The sequence below is a fragment of the Crocodylus porosus genome, unplaced genomic scaffold (assembly GCF_001723895.1).
Source record: "Crocodylus porosus isolate Cpor-Errol unplaced genomic scaffold, CroPor_comp1, whole genome shotgun sequence".
Taxonomy (NCBI): domain Eukaryota; kingdom Metazoa; phylum Chordata; order Crocodylia; family Crocodylidae; genus Crocodylus; species Crocodylus porosus.
The window spans coordinates 35,156,018-35,175,607 of record NW_017728912.1 but is presented as its reverse complement, the minus strand read 5'-3'; the positions used below and the strand labels follow the sequence as shown (position 1 = coordinate 35,175,607).

General features: G+C 44.6%; 1 protein-coding gene across 2 annotated transcripts in view; it reads right to left on the bottom strand.

Annotated features, from left to right (window-relative positions):
• SLC4A4 (solute carrier family 4 member 4) overlaps positions 1 to 19,590 on the bottom strand; it is a 270,292-nt gene that overhangs the window by 56,976 nt on the left and 193,726 nt on the right. For both annotated transcript variants that reach the window (XM_019534275.1, XM_019534276.1), the window contains exons 12-13: positions 15,111 to 15,244; positions 6,258 to 6,529 (exon numbers count right to left, since the gene is read on the bottom strand). In XM_019534275.1, the coding sequence (XP_019389820.1) occupies positions 6,258 to 6,529; positions 15,111 to 15,244 (406 nt within the window). The remainder of the gene's footprint in view (positions 1 to 6,257; positions 6,530 to 15,110; positions 15,245 to 19,590) is intronic.

Genomic DNA, 19,590 nt, shown 5'->3' with positions numbered 1-19,590 from the left:
CCATTTTGTTTGTCAAGTCTCTGTCCTGTCCCCAGGCCCAGCTGTGTAACTCATGACTCACACCTACCCCTCCTATGTAACTTGGTTCCTGAATGAATGGGGATGAATGAGGGTGCTTGAGAGACAATGGCAGTAGGTCTAAAAATAGCTCCCTCTGAATGACCAAACCATCAACACCCAGCCCTTGGAACCACCCTCAGCATTCAAGACACAAAAGATGAGGCAACCCACCATTGTGCCAGGCTGCACATGCTCAGTAAGAACACCTGGAGCCCTCTGGGACAGGACTGACATTGCTTGGACAGGCCCTCCCCATAGGAGATCAGAGGTAGACTGCCCCGTTAAAAGGGGTAGTGAAGACTGACTCCTTGGGACACCCTCTCCATCTGGACCACTACCTTGCTACACCACCTATCCACCCAGAGGCCCTGCCGGTGACCCCCCTCTGGACAACACCTACTGGACAAGGACCACTTTCCAGCCTGGATAGGTAGCTATCACCCTCCACCCCCTCTTCAACCAATGACTTGGACTCTGCTTTTCTTCCCTACCTGGACTCCAACCCTTCCAATGAGTCTCTTTCTCCTGCTGCCATTGTGTGTGCGTGTGTGTGCATGCAAACAATAGCTTCCTGGGGCTGTGTAGCATGTTGTCTATTTAATAAAACTGTTATTTGGACCCCTGAGTTGGGTTTGCTTTACTATGGTTCATTCCTGTTCCAATCTCTGCTCCTCGCCCCTCTAACTTCTGTCTCATTTCTCCCTCTCCTGCTTCTGGCTCACCACCACCTTCAACACCTGACCTGAGCTCCTCTCTGCCTCCAAACCCCCTGTTTCTTTGCCACTGTCTTATACCCACTGTCTTATACCCCTTTTCCCCTGAGCAAACAGGTTTCTGTCTCAGTTTCTTTCCTGGCTGTCTCCTCCTTGCCACCACTTATCTGTCCCCAATATCTCAGCTGTCTGCCTCAGTTTCCAGCCCCAAGTTCCCAGGTTTCTCTCTTTCCTGGCTGTCTCCTCCTTGCTACCAGCTTCTTCTTTTTTTCTCCCCCGCCCCACCCCATGCACCAATGATCTTGAGTAACCCTGGGGCCACTTAATCTTAAGTAAACCTAAGCCTCAGTTCCTCAGACAACTTTTCTCTAGTCCACCGGTTCTAATCCTGGTTCTAGCAACTTTTACTACACTTCAACTCTCTCTCTCTCAGCTTAACCTGCCCCCAAGTATGTCAGGTACCCCAAGCACACACATACACCCTGTACCATACAAGTTAGGAACTTACCGGTATGTATATGTAGGTAGGTTGTACGTGTGTGAACTGATGTATGTGTGTATGTGTGTGTGTGTGTGTGTGTATACACGTACATATATATTATATATACACGTCCCATTGTGTGCATGATATACGAATTGGTGATCTGTGTATGTGTAGTGAGTGTGCAAGTATTGACAATTGATTTTTGTCTAATTTTTAGTGTGTAGTGTGTATGTGCTTGAATTGGTGATAGGTATGCATATGCCTAGGCTGGTCTGGATATGTATGTGCCTGAGTTGGGGTGGGGTGTGTGTGTGTGTGTGTGTGTGTGCACGCGCACACACCTAATTGATTAGTGTGTTTGTATATGTGCAATTGTGTCACCCTCCTGTCTAACAGTGCAATATTGAGATTCCGAGAGTTGGCCTGACCCCACAAGGCAACACCCCCAGTTCCTGCTGGTCCCCCCCCAGTGAGTTTGTAAATGGAACAGTGACTGCTGCTGTAAGAGTGGCTACACTCCCCACTCTCAGTCACCCACCTGCACTGAGGCGAACAGACTACTACAGGACTAGCAGTCAGGGACCTTATAATGTGCCTAAAGAAGGGAAGAATTCCACTCTGTTCCCCTCCCTGCTGCCACTGTCTGGGCAGTGACAGGAGCTCCAGCACCACTCCAACCAGGCTGTGCAGAGGCTAAGCTTAGGCTGGGACAGTGGCTGTGGCAGGTAAGGAGGTTCTCTCTCTTCTTGGGGAATACCTAAGGGGACCAAGCAGGGAGGGAGAACCAGCCCAGCCACTGCCACCACCACTGCCATTGTCCCAGGGTGGGCTCAGCCCCCATGCAGGCTAGCTGGAGCGGGACAGAGACTCCCCTCTCCCCCAGGACAACAGAAGCTGGAAGGAGGGGAAGGGGGAATGGAAAGGGTGGGGAGACGGGTGTTATTTTGAACATGGAGGGGAAGGGAGCAGGGAATTTTTACCTTCTTCTGGGACTTAAAAAAATCCCAAACGGCTGCTTGTGCTGTGTGGTCAGAAAGGAGAGTGTGGCCATGCCACTGCACCTTCTCCACATCTACCCCTGCAAGCAGCTGCACAAGGTACAGGGCACAAAGACCAGGTCTTGCATACCTAAGCAGCCTAACAACAGACTGAATGTAATCAACCTTATACAGAGTAAATAACAAAACAAGTAGCAGTACATTTCTACATGTTTTAAAAACATCAAGCGCCCTGACCCTTTCTTTCTGTGTGCTTCAGCAGCCCTTCACCCATGACTGCACTGCCTTTCACTTTTGCTTAGCATTGCTTATACTAAATTAGGAGGTTTTCATGACCCCAACTTCTTGCAATAAAAAAGCAATTACCGAAAGGAGATGTTCTTAAGGAAAGTGCTGCTGCAAACCTAAACTGCACCAAGAATTCCACAAAACAGGCTACTTACCTGGGACTGTGCCATCTTTCTAGGTCACAGGATGACTAAACAAGAGGATTCAAAACCTGCCAATGCATTAATTTGTCAAATGTTTAAAGTGAAAGCTGATGTTGTTGGCCTGTTCAGATAGCTGATGTAGCTGGTTTTAGTAGGGTCACTGAATGGAAAAATACCGTTAAAGAAGTGGACAAAAACCAGCACTGTTTGGTTCTGTTCCTAATTTTGGGCTCGTTATAGGCAACCATGACCTAATCATATGTGGACAGATCTGCTGCTCTACTCCACACTAAAATGTACCGTAAGAGCAGTCGCACCGGAACCAGTGGACAATTCAAAGAGTACAGTGACCAGTGAACATCCACGTGGCAAAATATGCCTTTGAATCTCTCTCCATAATCAACTTCTCCATCTGTAAAATGCCCAATCATAATACTGACTTTAGATTAGAAAGGTTAGTAATAAAATATGTACAGAATATTGTATGCCTGAAAAGTCTTAAATCTTGAAGACAATCTTAAATCTCAAGCCTATTCTTCCATTTTCAAAAGGCTCTTCTTTTCACATTATTGAGGATCTGATTTCAACACCCTGAAATCTTGCTGAAGAATCCAGGTGCAGCCCTACTGGTATTTGGCACTGATTTTAACATAATTTGAGCAGATAAACCAAAAATGAAGATGGAAAATAATTTCAGAAATGGAAAAGGGAATTAAATAAGGTTGCCAGTTTGATGAGCACTGCCTTCCTTGAAGCACACAGCATCTAATAGCAAGAATATAGTAGGAAAAAAAGTGTGCACTGATGAGCAAATATAGAAAGGAGTCCAAGAACCTCCCCCTCATACTTGCAAAGCTGTCCCTTGAATAAAGACTACGATTACATTAGACAGTACGAGCACAACCCCACAAGTGTGCACGTGTAGTTTGCAGTACTGCAAGCCCATCCACGGCACCACAAACCACATGTGCTGCACATGCATGCATTCATCGTGCTGCAAATTAGCATTTTTTGACACCAGGAGATCCCAGTATCAAAAAAAATTGCTGAAGAAAAGCAGCACGGTGCATATGGCTGCAGCACACGCTGCCTGAAACCTCAGTCTGTATGGGCAGAGCCATGTTCGAGGCGCTGCCGGTCAGATTCTGCACACTCAGATCACTACTGCTGCAGCTCCAGGAGGCCCCCAGGACCTCAGATAAGGCTGCTGAGGCCAGCCCACATGCTGGTCCCTCCCCACACCTCACCCAGGGCAGTTTGCCACATGCTTGAGCACACATGCCGGGCTGTGCCTGGAGACAACTAAGAGCAGCACAAATCTGTGCTGCTGCTAGTTGTCCCGGAGCTAACACACCTTCCCACTTGCAGGGACACACCCCAGGGCTTTTCATCATGAGATTGTATCTTCCCTTTCCTGTAACACTGTTTCCTGGTTCACAATGTCACAGTCCCCCTCTGTGCAGTTGTTAAGTCACCATTACATACCAACCCGAGGCTGAAAAACAAGGAATATGCCAGTTTAATTATTATTTACTCAGAAACGAAATTGTTTTACTAAGAAAGCCTGTTGGGATGAAAGGCCTGGGTTTTGCTGTTATAAGAACAGGCAGACTGTATAAACAAACGGATTCATTCAAAATGATATCTCAGTTTACTACCAGAGCACAACTGAAGTTACAAGATGGGATTTTCAGCAGTGCTAAGGACAGTCAGGTGCCTTACTTCTCAAAGCTCAGTGGTGGAAGAGGCCTGACTCAGAAGTTTCTGCCCTTTTCCCTAACAGCCAGCAGAAACAGCCCAGGACACCTGAGGAGGCATATGCAGAATCCCTCAAAGAGACATAGCCGTTTACATATTCTTTTGTGCAGACATGTTCTGGGAGGCAGAGTAAGGCCCATTAGTTTGCTGTTCAACAGTGCTGAGCCCTGTAGGTGCAATCTAGTGCTAAGAAACAGTGCACCTGTGGGAGGTATGAAACCAAGTAAAAATGCAGCACACACATTCCATGGAACCTTAACAGAAGAATACCGTACATCAGGGTTTCACATCTATTATTTGTGTCAGTCTAGTACTCATAACAGTACAGAACACAATAACAACCTGCTGCAAAACTAATTGGCCCCACTGCACCAACATGTATCTACTTTTGCTGGTGATTTAAAATGACCACACTGTGTAGTGAGTACAGGATGGACAAAACCACTCAAGGGTGCGGAGGAGCTCACACACTCAAAGCCATTTGTGAATGAAACAAAACCTGGTGTCCAGGGGAGCATGGCATGGAATCCCCACAGGGGCTGATGTGAGCAACAACATACTGATCTTGGAAGACAAGTGAAACCATTCATTTAACCTTTCCCCCTAAAATAAATTCATGGTTAAAATGTCATCACACACAAAAAAAACCCTATAAGAATGGGATTTCATGAAAATGACTGAATGATTTAATACAGTGGGGGCCAACCCTTTTGGTGGGCATGCCAGAAACTAAGCCCCATGCTCTCCTCAAGTGCCACACCAATCCCCTTCCCTGCCCGATCTGCTGCTTGCTTTCTGCAGCTATGCACACACAGAGGCTGCCACATGCTGGCCACCCTTGATCTAACATACAGTATGCTTTTCCCCAAGTTTGGCCTAAGCACCACTTTGCCAGGTACAAATCTCTTTTTTAAATGAAATGATTGATAATATGAGCATTTCCCCCTAAGCTGAAGCTTCCATCCAGAATCCAGTTGTACTGTCAAATTTTCCCACTCATGTGGACGTCAAGTTTCAGCATAATACAAATGGAGAGCAACAGCATTCATTTCAATGTTGCCCATTGAAAGTGGGATATTCAAAAAGCCCAGAGTCGGCCTAACTCTCCTCTGAGAGAGAAGACCAAACACAATTCCTGTTGGCTTTAATGGATGTTTAGCTAAGCCAATGATGAGTGCTTGTGAAAAATCAAAAAATGTAATGGATAACTTAAATGAACCTAGTTTCAAGCAAACTTTGGCAGAATATGGCTAAGCACTAACCACATATACATAAATGGTAGGTAGCCTACAGTTTACTTTGTTTACATGCCCAGTTTCTTAATAGGTTCACACTGTTTAAAGCTACATCACCCCCAAAGGAAGCAAGGCAATGCACCTCAATTTGTATTTGGATTCTGTACCAATTGCTTCTGTCACAGGAATAATACAGTAGTGTACAAGTGATATTGTAGCCATGATGGTCCAAAAATTATGCAATAGGCTAGGATTTCTTAGGGGGATATCTTTCATCTTTTGAGGCAGCTATGTTGTTGGGACAAGGTTAAATAAGCGTTCAAATGTAAGATATTCTTTCTCAGGTTGCAGCCCCCTTACCTATGCTGGTGCTAAGGTTGCTGTGCCTAACTTCCTATAATCAGAGATCTGAAGAAGAATATCCTACATTTGAAATCTTGTCTAACTTTATCCCAACTGCATAGTTAGTCCATTAAACGATATCACCCTAAGAAATCCTTGCCTATCAGAGAAATAATATAACTGAGAATGAAAATAGGTGGGTTGCAAATCCAGGAGTCAAAAAGGTATCCTCTTACCTGGGTCTGGTGGTAGGCAGGCACAAGAATATTGGGTGATATAGTCCACTTTAAAATGGGAATTGATTGGGTAATAGTCTGCTAACTTGATCATCTTCTTGAAAGCATCATAAATGAAGATGAAGCTAATCAGGGAGGAAAACCCTTCTTCTGTGAAGCGAGTGAAGTATTTCACCAGGAAGCTGGCATCAGTTGCAACCAGAACGAGACATTGGAAGGCAGACCAAAGGCCGATCCAGAGACGGAACTCCAAGTAATCAAAGCCATTGTCTCTGCAAAAAGCATTTTAAAAACAGGTGGCACTGAGAAAAGAAAAATACCAAAGCTAGCTATTTCTACAAACTGTTAGAATATTCCATAGAGAAACTAGGAAACACATGGATTTTAATGCCTGTTATTCTCAGGGTACAACAAAGCCAAGAATTCTGGCAAGGTTTTAACACACCTGCAATAATGACAGTTTAATGGCCTAGCAATTAGTTTTGTTAGATTAAAAGATGAACTGAAGTGCTTTTTTTGAACAAATAATAGAATATCAATTAGGAAACAAATAAATACAGAGATGTAAAAGGACAAATCTCCAACTGGGGCACACCAGGACAGCTTTGCTGAAATCACTGGTGTTATTTCAATTTGCACCAGTTGGGGAACACATGACCAAAGTTTACAAACAGCAAGAAGAAAAACACTTGAAATTGAACTTTTCTTCCAAATCTGAAGCTGAAGATTCTGAGAGTTTCTCAAGCAGCAGCAAAGCAAATACAAGTATATGTATCACTTTAAAAGTCAACAATATTTATCAAAGGGTGAAAAGAAGCATGAACTCAAGCCTTGGCATTTTGGGAAGGGGGACTTACCACTTCAGTTTCTGCTTGGTGTTACCCTGCCTTACTGCAAAGAGTTAATCAAATGGGGCTTTTTAGAAAGGAAAAATGTAGGAGACAGAAGAGTGACAGAAGACAAGATAAGTCCTATAAGGTACTTATGGGGGAGGTATTACCGTATTTACTCAAACATAAGACAAGGGTTCCCCCTAACAGGCACAGGGAAAAAAGCCTCCTCATCTTATAATTGCATACAAGAAAATCTCACTAAATATATTGTTTATCATTAAACTGCTGCTAAAAGCAACAGATGCTCAGCAATGGAAGCCAACTAGGAAGTTGATTAAATGAAGTCAACACTGAGCACAACTATAAAACACATGGGCCACACTGGGCAAACATGCTGATGGGAACCAACCACAAAAATTAGTGTAGCCCATCTGAGTAAGATGTAGTCAGTAGTGCCTCATAACACATTCCCACTCACTGCTGACTCTTTTGCAGTCATGGTAAGCCACGACATTGCATACAGTTCACCCAGAATCCTTCTGCTAGCCCTTCTTGCAGACTGGTACATATGATTAGTGTGGCCCCCCCACCCCACCCCACCCCCAGATTCATGAGACGTAGCCAGAACAGGCTGCCATGCTGCTTATCTGTACATACATTTTTGGAGTATCCCAGGACTCATGATGAGAATATCCGGGCTTTAGCACATGGCTCCTTTGTGGGGGTGGTATCTGGAGTATACACACTAAGTAGTGCTAAGCATCACGGCTTGAAATGCTGTTGACTTTGGTGGGGCACAGCACAACAAACTATGTGGTCAATCACAAGCCTTTGGCTTTGAACCAATATAGTTTCATAGTTCATAGGGTCAGAAGGGACCTGAGCGATCATCAAGTCCGACCCCCTGCCATGGGCAGGAAAGGATGCTGGGGTCAAACAACCCCGGCAAGGTGTCTATCTAACCTCCTTTTAAAGACCCCCAGGGTAGGAGCAAGCACCACCTCCCTTGGAAGTTGGGTCCAGATCCTAGCCACCCTGACTGTGAAGTAGAGCCTCCAGATATCTAGCCTGAATCTACTCTCAGTCAACTTATGGCCATTATTCCTTGTTACTCCCAGTAGTCCTCAGGGGAACAGGGACTCTCCCATTGCCTGCTGGTCTCCCTTGGCCAGTTTATAGATGGTCACTAGATCCCTCTCTTGTGGAGGCTGAACAGGTTCAGGTCTCATAGCCTCTCCTCGTAGGGCCTGCCCTGCTGCCCCCTGATCATGCAAGTACATCATGCACTGTTTATACTACATATAAAGTATATAAAGGTGCCAAAGTGCTGCTCAAAAGTGTGTTCATGGAGTACCGGTGCTAAAACTTGTAACAGTTTCAAAATAAAGTAACATGCATCAATACTGGATAAACTAAGTGCATAATAGTATATGCAAATTGCTACAGCCATGTTTAATTTCATGCTTATGGTCTTTAAATGTGTTTCTCACTACCATGTGCTTAGGAAGAGCAGGGTCTAACAGGAAGGAGAGGGGAAAGGGGCTGCTGCCAGGGGAAAAAGTTGGGGGACCACAGAAAGCAAAGGGATACCTGACTCTCCTCACCCCAGATTTATTTTCCCTGTTGTACCAGTGGGAGATGGACAAATTCAAGGCAAACCTCCAATAATTAGATTCTATACCTGGAAAATTATAACAAATAGTCTAATTATTGGGGATCATCTTATAATCAGAGCTGTCTTCTATTTGAGTAAATATGATATTTGGGAAATGCCTACCTCCCTGGTCTAACAGGGCTAACAGACTGACTTTTCCAAGAACAAGCCATGGATCAAAAGGGTATTAACTACTGAAAGCTGTGGCCTGGAGAGGAAGTGGGGAAAGCAGGAGATGGCAGCTTGGCATGTGCCTCTGGCAGAGATGCACAGAGAAGAGCTCAAAAAAAAAAGAAGAGCTCGGGAATGCAGGTCTAACTGCACAGATAGTTCACAACCCTAACAATCCAGAACATGGGAGCATCATAGGACAACACTCTCAGACATGAACATGGGAGGAGGAAATTACTAGGTTGCAGTGAAGCACATCTCTGGGCCCCCTCTCTACTCTATGAAAATGACCCATTGGTCATCAATAATAAGTTCCTTTTAGGCTCTACACCCACTGGAAGCAGCTTCTAGTGTTAAACATTGGATTTATCTCCTTGACACCACTGTCCCAAGAATGCTGAAGACAAAGCATGAAAGTGACTGTGACTTTGCATGTGAACACTGAGAACATTCTCTCCTAACATAGACCCTAGTAAATGGCTTGCAACACTATTTGAGGGATATAGTGCAATGGCTTGAAAATGCTCTTCAAATGGCCTCGCATTGCTGTAATGCCTTTGGTGCACCTGTACATGGCACTCCAGCACCATACATCCTCTAGTACTCAGAACCACTGGACAAAGATACTTTTTCCCACACTTTTATTAATTCAATGAATTTTCTGTAAATGGGCAAATGGAATTTTTCCTTATTTTGGTCCCAAAATGGAGGAGGGTCTCAAGAGTATGAAGAACTGCACAAATGAATTACTAATCACAGTACTTGACTGCATTTGCCATATTGCAACGCCCCTTGCTATAAATAAAACTCACTGCTGCACTCAAAAAGGCTGTAATGCCAGTGGGTTTGAAACCCATCTCTGCTGCAGGGGAAAAATAAGAGGAATATTTTATTCCTTTTGCTAATCTAATTTGGATCAAATTGTCCTGGCTAGAAACACGTTGTTATACCTTGTGCAGTCCTTCTGTAACAGAGTTACATCATGGAATATTAAGAAAAGGTTGGCTTTCCTTCTCATCTGTAACTTCTCTTCCCAGGCTAGGAAGCTTCCAGGTTTCTTCCTCCACCTATTCCATTTTATTAAACTCACTCACACCTCTCCTGTTACCTCCCAGAAGAAGAAGAGATGAGCCATAAGATTAATTTCCTCAGTCTCTGCTTATCAGAGGTTGGGCTGAGGGCAAGACGGAAGCAACAAATTCCCAGGGGACCAAAGGATTCTCTCCCATTCAAAAGGAGGCTATGAAGCAAGTGGGCACTAAGCTACCAGGCAACTCCATTTTTAAGTGCTTTCTTTACTCATGGCCACTTCACAAAGGAGTGTTTACTTTATTGGGGAAAAAAAATAGAAAACTATTTGGTATTTTGGTACAGCACGGGGGCACAAAAGAACTCAGGCAGCAGGAGGCAGAAGCTCCCAGGCCTCAGCCTGGAATACTCCTTCCCTCATAAGATGGGCTTGGGGAAGTAATTTAACAGATTATCAAGGATCCAGGTTTTCCACTTCCCATGGAAAAATGGAGAAAACTGCAGATTTTACCTTTTACCAGAGGCAAACACAGATTCTCATTCTACAAGAAAAACCTGAGGATTTTGCCATTTTGCAATGAACTCCCTGCAGGCTGGCAGAGTTCCAGCCTGCAGGGAGCTGGGAGGGAGCAGGAGGAAGGTGTTGAGACAAGGGACATGCACATGGTCCCAGGCAGCTTGCAGAGCAGCCCCAGCAGGTAAATGGAGGAGAGGGGGATTGAGGACCCTGTAGGGAGGGAGGATGGGCAGGGCTGGTGCTGCTGCCCTGCTGAGAGGGGCTTGGGGACAGGAGCCATAATGTGCAGCTGCAGGGCCTCAGTGGGGAGCAGGATGGGGCCATGGGTGGCTCATCTGGGAGAGGTGGAAAGCCAGCTCCCTGCTGCCGCGTGCACTCCCAGGGGGCAGGAGGACCTGCATCCCCCAGATCTCTATGCAGGGCAAGCACAGGCTGCAGGTGCAGGCTCCCACCCTGCTTCCCTTCCCTGGGGTCTCCGCAGACCAGTGGGCACGACCCGGTGCAGCTGGGGACAGCATGGCTGTGCAGTGATCTCCTTGCTGATGTGAGCTCCACCCCCGCTACCCTAGTGGCACGTCTCCTGTACTTGTCACTGCTTTCAGGGGTGCAGCACCCAGAAGGCGCATCACAGAGCAATGCAGGGCAACCAGCTTCTCCACTTGGCTCCAGTGCTCCCTGCCGTGCCAGGTGGCACCCACCGGGCCACAGAGGCCCCAAGGGAAAGAAGCAGGGTGGTAGGGAACAGCGAGCCTGCACAGAGAAGCTGCTCACCACTACTCATTCCTCACTGCTTCCCTCCTCTGGGGCCTCCACAGCCCAGCGGGTACCACCCAGCACAGTGCCTGCAGCTTGCACCTGCCCCCCCATACAGATCTGGGGGGTGCAGGTTCCCCCTATCCCCTGGGAGTGCATGCAGTGGTGGGGAGCCACCCCGCCTCAGCTCACAGTAGGCAGCAGGGGAGAACAGGGGCAGAGGGCTACGGACCCATGTACATAGCCCTGGCAGCTCGGGGCCTTCTCCTGCAGGGCTGGGGGAGCAGGGACTGTGGGTGGTGGGCGAGGGGCACCAACAAGGCTGTGGGAGCTGTGGGGAATAGGGGGAGTGGAGTGAGGGGCATGAATAGGGCCAGGGGGCTGTGGGGTGACTGAGAGGCACCAGTAGGGCGGGGGAGCTGCTATGGGGGAGTGAGAGGCACCAGTAGGGCCGGGGGAGGGGAGGTTGTGGAGTGAGTGAGGGGCACAAGTGTCTGGACAGGTTACAGGGGTGGGCGCATGAGAACAGGATGGGTTTCAACACTGACAAGTGCAAGGTACTGCACCTGGGCAGGAAGAACCAGCAACATACCTACAGGCTGGGGAACTCTCCTCTCACGAGCACAGAGGCAGAAAAGGATCTTGGAGTCATTATTGACTCAAAGATGAACATGCGTTGCCAACGTGGGGACACAGTCAGAAAGGCTAACCGCACCTTGTCATGCATCCACAGATGCATCACGAGCAGGGCCAAAGAGGTGATCCTCCCCCTCTATGTGACACTGCTCAGGCCGCAGCTGGAGTACTGCATCCAGTTCTGGGCACCACACTTCAGAAGGGATGTGGATAGCATCAAGAGGGTCCAGAGGAGGGACACTCGCATGATCGGGGCAGCAGGGCAGGCCCTCCAACGAGAGGCTACAGGACCTGAACCGGTTCAGCCTCCACAAGAGGAGGCTGAGGGGGGATCTGGTGGCTGTCTATAAACTGGCCAAGGGAGACCAGCAGGCAATGGGAGAGTCCCTGTTCCCCCAAGCACTACCAGCAAGGAACAATGGCCATAAGCTAACAGAGGGCAGATTCAGGCTGGATATCAGGAGACACTACTTCACAGTCAGGGCAGCTAGGATCTGGAACCAACTTCCAAGCGAAGTGGTGCTCGCTCTTACCCTGGGGGTCTTCAAAAGGAGGGTAGATAATCACCTAGCCAGGGTCATTTGACCCCAGCATCCTTTCCTGCTCATGGCAGGGGGTCAGACTTGATGATCTGCTCAAGTCCCTTCCAACCCTACTAACTATGAACTATGAAACTATGAGTACGGCTGGTGGGCTGCTGTTGGGGAATGAGGGGCACAAGCAGGGCTGGCGGGGGGTGTTGTGGAGGGAGTGAGGGGCACCAGCAGCGCTGGGGGAGCACCTGTGGGGGGTCTTTAATTTTAATTATGGATTTGGGTTTTTTTTTATCAAACAGTTTGTTATTTTTTAATCAGGGAAAACCAGGATCCCTGCTGATTATGAAGTTTAGTGAATACAAGATTGTTTCTGTTATGGAAACAAATGAAATCCCTACTTCAGTATGACTTTCTATTCTAATACAGCATTAAGGTTTGTGCAGAACATAATAAATAATTTAAGAGGTGGCTTAATGGGCACTACTCTGCTCCACACTGAACTCCTCCTCAGTGTGCTGAAATGTATATGATTCTACTGCAGAGAGGCCAGAGAAGAGTGAGTGACCATATGTGCTCCAAAGCTAACAACAAAATGATAACACGCTATCCAAACTGTGACACCAAGGCTATCCATACACGTACTCTGGGACTGAGGGGGAATGCACTTTAATTAGAGTGGCTTTAATTAAAGCACCCAGAGCATCTTGTGCATCAGAGTCCCCATGCTTCAAAATGACGGTGGGGGTGCTTTATCTAATGCTCATTTGATAAGCTTTAAAGCACACCCACTGCCACTTCGAAGCACAAGGATGCTGATACATGAGATTAGGAGGCTGGCTGGAGCACAGTAATTACCATGCTCCAGCAGACTATTAATTCAATCTGTTCCAACGCACGGTAATTACAGCATGTCGGAGCAGCCTCCACGCTCAAGTATAGACACCCCAAGATGCTAAGGTTGCCAAGTGCTCTAAGGCCCCCTGTAAAAATGTGCCCCACCATTTTTTCACACAGCTACAACAATTTGAAATGCAGTCAGGTAAAGGAAGAAATCAAATTAAATTATACCCCTTCAAAATGTAAGTGATACAAAATTGCAAAAATGGAGAGTGTACAAATGCATATTATGCATGTCTAACATTTTCTAAGTGGTCTAAGGAAGAGACAGATATAATCACATTAGAACATCTCAAATAAAATCACTTAAGGAATCAGAATTATCAACTCAGATTACAGATCCCTCACAAAAGATTAATTTCCCTATAACGTTTCAGATGATGAAAAAAGAAATACAGTTATACAACCTAACATATTAGTATACTCTTCTGTCTTATTGCAATCCACAGCCAAGTTTGGGTCAATAATTTAATAGGCCTTTTCTATATATAGCTACAAGCAGTTAAACAACTGTTCCATATTACAGTCAAATGCTTTGACAGAGAATCCATTATGCTTTACATTCAAAAGTTCTTCCCTTTGTGCTTTGAAATCCAACATGTAATATTGCAAGTTTTCTCTCTGTTGTGAGACTAGAAAGTGTTAATTTTGTGTTCTTTCTTCCAAAGCACAACATTTTATACTGCATCTAAAAATGTCTGCAGTACAACTGGGCAAATCGATAATAAATCTTATTTTAGAACAGTAACCTCCAAGGTGTCCTGGTACTTGTATTCCTTTACTGGAAAAGAACACAACCAAGCAGGGCTCTGTTGTACTAGATGTTACTTCAGTGTAAATATTAAAACAAAAGCACTTCCAGGTGGAAGTGGGGTTAAGCTTTTAAGTCCCTTGAACATGCTGGTGACAAACCTACAACTATAGACATCTCTGCATGTCCTTTTATTGGTAATTAGCTAGTATTTCAAATGAGAATGGCTTTAAGGTAGTATCTTCCTGCCGCTAAAGTCAGTGGGACATTAGTCACTAAACCCACTGACAATGGGATTATGCCTTTATTTCCTATGAGAGAATCTGCTCCTCCTCATGTGCTGCAGTATGATCAAGGCCCTACCTAATTCACAGCAGAAGTGGTGTGCGCTGCAGCTCTTTGAATCTTGCAGGTTTCCCCGTGCAGTCCCCACCACAGATTGGTGGAGGAGCTCTACTTACAGCTCATTCCTGATTGGCAGGGAAGTGAAAAGCACAGTTTTAAACATGGCGCTGTTTTTGCCTTCCCACTGCTGATTGGCTGAGGGGCCCCAGTGGCCCTGCTGACTGCTGCTGACCAGCAGGGAGATAGAAACAGTATCATGTTTAAAACCACAGTTTTTGCTTCCCTGCCAATCAGGAATGAGCTGCAAGTGGGGCCCCTACACCAATCAGCCACAGGAGGGGGAGCGCACAGGGGAACCTGCATTTTAAAGGAGCTGCAGCACATGCCACTTCCACTGTGAATTTGGTAGGGCCCTAAGTATGATTAACTCTCACCAATAATACCCTTGACTGCAGTTATGTCCAGGTTACTACAGGTTGGCAAAGCTTCCCCTAAAATTCGACACTGGCTGAGATTTTCAGCAGCCAAAATTCCAATTCATATCCATTGTCTTCACGAACCTCTGGAAATCTCAGCAAGTTCTACAGCAATCTCATCCTTGGACAAACAAAACACTGAATAAATGTGTACATTTCCACACGCTCTTTAATATTGCATATCCACGCTAACAATTAGCATTGAAAACCCTGCCCTTTCCCACCCTCCACCTTGCTTCCCTCCAATCTACTTACTTGCTGAAATTAAATAGAAGTCTTTCAAAGACAAGGACAGGTCCTGTGCTGCTCAGAATTGTGAGTGGCTGACCAGCAAGAAGGCAAAAGATGGCTCCGCTGACTGCTGTGCCCAGAAAGCTCTCCAGCACACCCTACAATGGACACAGCACAGAAGTTAATTTCAACAGTATACCCACCTCACTCTTTTCTGTAAGGGCTAATGGAAGAAGATGGGGTACTGGAACAGCTCTATGCATGTGGTGTGGCAATGAGCCTGAGACCAGAGGTAGAGTGCTTGCCCCCTTCCAAAACTGTAGAGTCTAGTATAGTGGCACTCAGTTATTAAATATCCAAAAGTTTCTCATCACTTATGACGACTAGGTAACCACTGTGGCTATTCCACAGACTCACAGACTTTGTAACATTACATTATTTTTATTATTTAGAAAAAATGTAAAAAGCATCCAAAGGATCGGAGAACAAGCCCCTTTGAAAATAAACCTCAGTAAATAATTCCAGCCATCAGACAACAGCGTTAGGAACAATGAAACTCTACAGAGGTTACACAGATGAGCTCCCTTGACAAAGACCAGTTTTTTAGGAGGAAAGAGCAGAGACTTCCCAAATATACCTTTTTTTCTTGCATAGAACATATACCGTTTTGCCCCAAATTAGCCTTCCCCCACCCCAATTTGGGTGCATGCATCAAGAAGGGAAGCTGATTTTCTACTCAAGATAGAAGCACTCTGCTTTGATTTCTGCTCCACAGTGCAGCAGTTGTTACATTACTATTCAAACAGCTGAGGGAGTTAGTTGATTTAATGGATCATTGAGCTTCATGATGGTTAACGATGGTCTCACCTTTTTAATGGTCTTGATGTTACATGAATCAAGCTAACTTTTCTCAGGGCAATACTGCTGTCTGCTAGCTACCCTGGTCTCTCCTCCTATTTTTTAGCCTTATAGCTCCCTTTAAAATTCTAATCTGCCCATGGACACCCCCGTCTTCAGCAACAGCAAGAATTTGAGCTTTAGTTAACCAGGAAAGGGAGGGTAAATCAGCTTAAGTTTAGGCTCTGTCCCTGCTCTACACAGCCATAACCCTGGAAAAAACTTTTCTTCTTAATTCTGCCTTTCAAAAACAAGGTGTGTATTATATACAGGTGTGTGTTGCATGCAATAAAATATGGCATATGATTCCTCTTTTCATAACTGTTTAAACAATTGAGACTCAAAATCAATTAGATTATCTTATCTAGCACTGAAAGGTTAAGATTCATATTAATCAAGATGCCATACGTATAAATTCAACATTAAAAACTATCTGCAATTCCCTTTGATATTTGAAACAAAATAGCTTAAGGAATGATAAATATGTTATACATTTTCTTGGATTTTCATAGTAGTTATAGCGGAATAATATTTATTTCTATAATGCAAAACATAGATAAAATGCTGCTAAAACAGTAATATAAAAGTATAAACTGAACTGCTAACAGAGCACACTCTTGTGTAACAGAAATGGTACTGGAACATAGTAATCAAGAGTGATAGTAGTAATAGATCAATAGTATATGGTATACCTGCACAAAACATTTTTAAAATAGTTCTTATATGTAAGCTGAACTTTTAACAAACAACTATATTGTTTATACTTTTGAAAGGACTAAAATATGGTTTTAAAACATTATTTTCTAAAATAATTCTAAGACTTTCGGAAACAAAGTAGTGGTATTCATAATTTTTGCTTACGAAACATTTACTAGTCACATGAAAATCACTACTTGAGTACCATGTCATATTACAGAAGAAAAGAGACCTTTTCTTAGATAGAAGGATACTGTGACACTAAGTACTCAGAACTATTTTTAAAAAGTCACAACACATTCGTATCAATGATTTCTTCATTTGCAAAACGGGCTGAAATGTCTATAGATACCACGCTCCCCAAGTTGTATAGCTGGTTTGTTGTAACGGGTATTGTTCCCAAACTGTTTTAAATGGAGCAGTTCATTGTCATCAACTCGTCTAAATGTTCTGCCAAGTTTTAAAAATTACCCATTACACATAACCAGCAGCAGCAATAAAAAGGTGCTGTGGAGAAAGTTCTACACCCCCCCGTTTTAGCTGGGATAGGAACTTGACATTGTGGCCATGTCTCCATGGATTTTTTTCCTGAAAATTTTCCATTATTGTTTTGAACCCAGCATTAGTGTAGAGCAGCTGAAATGCTTCTCTCACCACTGCACGGTTTCAATCAAAAACAGTTCCAGATGAAGTGGTCACCAGCACTCAGCTACTGCTCTCCCACTGCTAGGCTACCTGATGTTTTGTTTATACCACATCAGTACTGGGAAAGTTTTCAAGGCCCCCCTATAGGTTTTTCTACTCATCTGCCATACCTGTTTTTCATTTATCCTTTTCTTTCCTAGAAGCAGAACCATGCAAGCTAGGCAGTCCCAAGCAAGGTTTCTTTGGCTGATACAATTCGTATATGGCTCTGCACCTGATGACCTCTGCCATGTTTTGGGCCTAAATGTGGAAATGCTTGATAAGAGACAACCTCTGCCCTGAAGAGTTTACAGGCAAGACAGGTAAATGGTAAAGGAGAGAAACTACTACCACCTGCATGTCACAGTTGGCAATCCAAACTGCAAAGAGGGAAGTGACATACCCAAGATTCAAGTCTATCCTAACTATATAGTCGGTTTAATAAAATATATCATCCTAAAAAATCCTTATATCTCTCAATTCCTGGACCATCAAAGCTACAACATCACTCTAACATGACCAAAATTAGAGAGATATTCTTGGGCAGAGGCAAAAACTGAATCTATATCTCACAAGTCCTAGTTTGTTGCCTTAAATCAAATCTTCCCCAGTCCCTAAATTGTAGAGTAAGGTTCAACAGTGCTAGGGAGAAATACTTTGCTTACTGCTTTATTTTCCAGCCCCTCTTCCCCATCAACCCCTTCTTTTGACAGTGAATACAGATTTCAGACCCTATAAATACATAGCCATGGGTAAACTGGCTTGTATTCAACCGGTACCAATTCACCATCATGAAGACCGACTCAGTAACACAAGGGAGAACAGTGCACGGATGCAAAATCACTATGAATGTCTGGAAAAAAAAACTTCTCAATCTCAGCATCTTAAACATGATATCTTTCATTTGGAATCAACTCATACTACACAGGCCTTTCCCTCTTGAATCAACACAGACACGTTTGACTTATTACAGAGATCAGGCTGACATTTTTAAGGGCCATATTTTACTTTAATCCAGCTCTTCTGTTAAAAGGAGCTAACAGTTTCCATTTCTGTTAGTTATAAATGTAAGATGGAGCCATTAGATTTATTGCAAACTCTGTATTGGAAACTTTTCACTACATTTTGATATACTGTGCTTTAAGAAGCAAAACAGGAATCATGGAATATTGTCATGCTTGGAAAGCCATTAATAAAATAACTTACAGATATGAGTTATAAAGGAGTTCTATTCTTTAGCTTTTTATAGCAAACTTTGTATCATTGTAACCACTGCCCCTATCTCCCCCAATAATAGCCAAGGCTCAGACCCTATTGGTAGACCAGTGATTTTCAATCAGTGTGTAATGGCACCCTGGCATATATCTTGAGATCCTTTCAATGGTGTCATGGGGTGCCACACAATCACAGCTCTGTTAGATGTGCAAACATGATTTACAACAAACACCCAGAAATTTCACATAAGAACCCTAACTGTTAAAAACATTCATTTCAGGCTTTCTGGAATCTTTGCAACAGAAGAGTTGCTCTACTATTTTTCTGTAGTCAAAAAAAAGTGTTGAAAAAATGATTAAGAACCACTGCATTAGACTGCTCACACTAACACATCCATCTGCTGAATTAGTATTTAGTTTTATGTCTCAGTCCCATTTTTAAAGCTATGGGCAGCTACAAAACTCTTTAAAATGACTTTAACCACTTCAGTAAAAGATAGGGAGAAGCACACCATCACTGTTATCGTGTAACTACTACATCTTCATAGTTTCATAGTTGGTAAGATTGGAAGGGACCTGAGCAGATCATCAAGTCTGACCCCCTGCCATGGCAGGAAAAAGTAGTGTGGTCAAATGACCCCAGCAAGGCATACATCTAGCCTCCTCTTAAAGACCCCCAGGGTAGGAGCCAGCACCACTTCTCTTGGAAGTTGGCTCTAGATCCTAGCCGCCCTGACCGTGAAGTAGCACCTCCGGATAGCTAGCCTTAATCTATCCTTTGCCAGCTTGTGACCGCTACCCCTGGTCACTCCTGGCAGTGCTCAGGGAACAGGGACTCTCCCAGTGCCTGCAGGTCCCCTCTGACTAGTTTGTACCAGGCCACTAGATCCCCCTCAGCCTTCTCTTGGGGAGGCTGAACAGATTCAGGTCCCGTAGCCTCTCCTCGTAAGGCCTGCCCTGCTGCCCCTGATCATGCGAGTGGCCCTCCTCTGGACCCTCTCCATGTTGTCCAC